This window comes from Aphanomyces astaci (genome assembly GCF_000520075.1).
Source record: "Aphanomyces astaci strain APO3 unplaced genomic scaffold supercont1.143, whole genome shotgun sequence".
Classification (NCBI taxonomy): Eukaryota; Oomycota; class Saprolegniomycetes; order Saprolegniales; family Verrucalvaceae; genus Aphanomyces; species Aphanomyces astaci.
In genome coordinates, this window is record NW_009798406.1 from 75350 (window position 1) to 78842 (window position 3493).

At 48.9% G+C, this 3493-nt stretch overlaps 1 protein-coding gene across 1 annotated transcript in view; it reads left to right on the plus strand.

The window, feature by feature from the left end:
• Window positions 1-682, plus strand: part of H257_18209 (hypothetical protein) — a gene marked incomplete at both ends in the record, with an annotated part of 3109 nt that extends 2427 nt beyond the window's left edge. Inside the window, one exon of the mRNA XM_009847228.1 lies at window positions 38-682. Coding sequence (XP_009845530.1) covers window positions 38-682 — 645 coding nt within the window. The remainder of the gene's footprint in view (window positions 1-37) is intronic.
• Between the last annotated feature and the right edge of the window lie 2811 nt (window positions 683-3493).

Here is a 3493-nt window from a genome sequence, read left to right on the forward strand (position 1 = left end):
GTCGTCTCTTAACACCCCACCATCTCCTCCTGGAAAGTCCGGCTTGGCCAACATTTTGCCCGAGGAATTGTTTCTTCAAATCTTCCCACAAGCCCTCCCCATCTACAAGTACGAAAACCTCGTGGCCATCGCTGACAAGTACCCCGAATTCGCCAACACTGGCAATGCCGACGTCGACCGCCGCGAAGTTGCCGCCTTCCTCGGCCAAATATCGCTCGAGTCTGGCGATCTTCGCTACGTTGAGGAGATCAACAAGTCCACCATGTGCCAGCAGTCGGCCGAGTACCCGTGTGCGGCTGGCAAGCAGTACTTTGGTCGTGGCCCGATCCAGTTGTCGTGGAACTACAACTACAAGAACTTTGGCAAGGCTGTCAACTTGGACTTGGTCGCGAGCCCTGAGCTGGTCGCCACAGACTACGACTTGGTGTGGTGGAGTGCGTTGTGGTACTGGAACGATGAAAGGTGGAACGGCAACATCCACAAGGTGGTGGGGCACCCCGGTGGCTTTGCCAAGGCTACTAATATCATCAACGGCGGCTTGGAATGCGGCGTGAACCCTCGCAACCGCGACTCGGAAAAGAGCCGCATTGCCAGTTTCAAGAAGTTCTGCGACCTCTTGGGGGTAGCTCCCGGGGACAACTTGTCGTGCCAAACCGCTGATTTCCCCCCCAAGGCGCTTTAGATCTACCTCAAACTTTATCTGTAGATTTTAAGCGTTGTCAAAACTTCGTTCTTGGATGTTTGACTATTTGTGCCACCAGGTGTGACGATGACTCCCAATTTGTGCTCCTCTTTCCACCACCGAGCTCTATGAAACTATTTGTGTTGCGACTTTGCCAGTCGCACAAACCAGTCATAACGACTTTAATTGCGGGTGATATATGTATGCCCAAGTCCCCACTCTAATTGGTACTACTGTGAAAAAGTATTTTTTGCTGTTACTGGTCGAACTTAGCCGGAGAAAATGTCCACCGCGTTCAGACTCCGTCGAGTTGACATGCAACACCAGCAGGAATATGTGGCATTGAACCACTGGGGCCTAGCGAGACTAATATGGCAAGCTGATCCAAACCATTTAGGTTGCCAAGTAGCTAATAGATCACGGCAACCATGGGTAGACTGTGCTTTGGTTGTAAATACAGGGAACGACGTTGAATAGCTCCGCACAATCATGCTGTGATTGGTCAGGCTGCCTGTTCGATTTGACCAATTGTGGGTAATCTTAGGTAATCTTCGAGGTACTATGTAGTACTTCGAAGTACTACGTAATAAACTGGCTTTTCGCCATGAAGAATATAAATAAAATACTATGGTTATTGGTACATACAGTTTTGTCGTCTACTTTTACAGTACAGTACTTCGAAGTAGTATTCAATGTTGCGAATGCACTAATTTTGGAACTCGCAAACGATAGCGACGGCATACCCGTGGACGACGATGCGTCAACAGTGCGACCGATGAATCCAGCATTACTCGCGTCAATTACTGTACCGTTGTGCTACGTAGGCTGCCGCAGACGCCACCATGCTTCAGTGTTGCTGTTTTTCAAATACTACACAACCAAGGGTCGGATGCCATTCGACAATGGTGTCGGACGACCATCCGACACTTGATTTTTGTATACTACGATTAGATCATGGCGTCGGACAATCATCCGACACTTGTTTTTAGCATGCTCGATATCTTTAGGGTACATGATCTAATGTCCGATATCTTTAGATCACAAACCAGTACTGCTCTGACAGGATCGACGACAAGATGACAACCACGAACGTTGCACGCAATTCGAATTTCTGGTGTCGAGGAAGGCAGCATCTAACACTACCTCACAGAGGTCAAACGCGACAAAACACTCACTTTCGAGCCACAAGTGTTTTTTCGAGTTGGTGTGTATGATAGTTGGCAAGGTCAACGAATACGTGTACATTCGATGTACTGTATTTTGACTATGAGGCAGCATTGTTTACACATGAGTAGAGTGAGGTATTGTAGTGGAATTGTGGAGTCGATGATTTCCCACGTGTTTAGAAGGTTATGCATATCAATCATGTCGCCACGTGCAGTGAAGCAGTTCACTATGATAAATTGGGTTGCGTTTGATGGTATGGAATTCATGATTGAGAATCGCAGGCGAATATGTTGCAACTTAAGCTTGGTGTGTGGGGAAGGTATTGCATGCTATGACCACGTCATCAGTATTGTGCGCATTCTTCTCCATTGACGACAACTTCAAATCTGAAGGTCGAAATAAATGGAGGACGAACTATTAACGCTAAGCACAGGTTAGCACACAGACTCAATTAACAGTAAATAGGAAGATGACAAGCTGCTGATTTCTTGACTTGGTAATTGTATTGGAGGTCCAAGCGCAAATCCCAATTCCACGAGGATTTTGGCCTTCACGTCATTGGAGCATAACAAGCGTTGTCCAGTGCAATCCATTTTGCTTCAGATGAACTTACTTCGTTGCTCTTGGCATCTTGAACACGGTGCATTCCTTGTCGCCAGCGTTCAAGTCGGTCCCGGCGGTCTTCGACGCCTTCGCACATTTCTAATGCCTTCCTTTGCACCTTAAGATAATCCAAACGACTTGCTCAGGCCTCGGGAGATTGAGCACAGTATTGCGCCTTCATTGTATTTAATCGAATGCTGCGATCCTCCGGTAACTCCATGTTTTGTCTCCCGCTTCTTCTTGGCTTTCGGCCACGGGACCTTCGTCAAGGCAGCAAATATACACAAATATACACACTGACATTAGTGAGGTTAAACACGCCACGAGGCGCCTACTGACTACCATTCATTAATGTACTCAGTTCCTCCACTAAGGTATCGGAACCTTTGACACGCCACACACACAGAGTGTGTGTGTTTGCAATGGATCAAACTAACGCGCGACCCAATTGCTCTGCACACTGCAGAACACTTCCCCTCCTACATAAAGTCCAGTGTCTTGATGAGGGCGGCCACGGCAGGGTCTTCCTTGTTCGCCGCCGCCCACTTGCGAAATACGACTAGAATGTCGTCCAGCAAATTCGCCGTAGGTTCCTAGGACGATTCTTCATCGTCAAGTCCAAGCCACTTCACCAAAACTTGGTGTTGGCCATCCACGCAGCGCGCTTCGTCCAGGCGCTCCACATGAAATCCGCCATCGCCAAACGCGATCTGCGCCTCGAGGTCTTCGGTCACCTACCTACCACCTGCGTGGTACATCTTCAATCGGCATGCATGATGGATCGTGACTTCGTACGGTGGCACCAGATGCTGAGTCTCGATCACATGGTCTGTGATAACTCTAGTCACTTGGCAGGGTCCTTGCCAAGGCTGTCGGCCACTCGAAATCCACTTGTTGCAGGGGCGACACCACATGGATCAACTTGCGAACATTCGCAACTGGTTGATCAGTCGGAGCCGAACCCCATCGGCTCAGGAGGTCGCCCCATACATTCGCGTCGCCCGAGACGCACTCAATGGTGTACGGGAAGGTCGACATCAC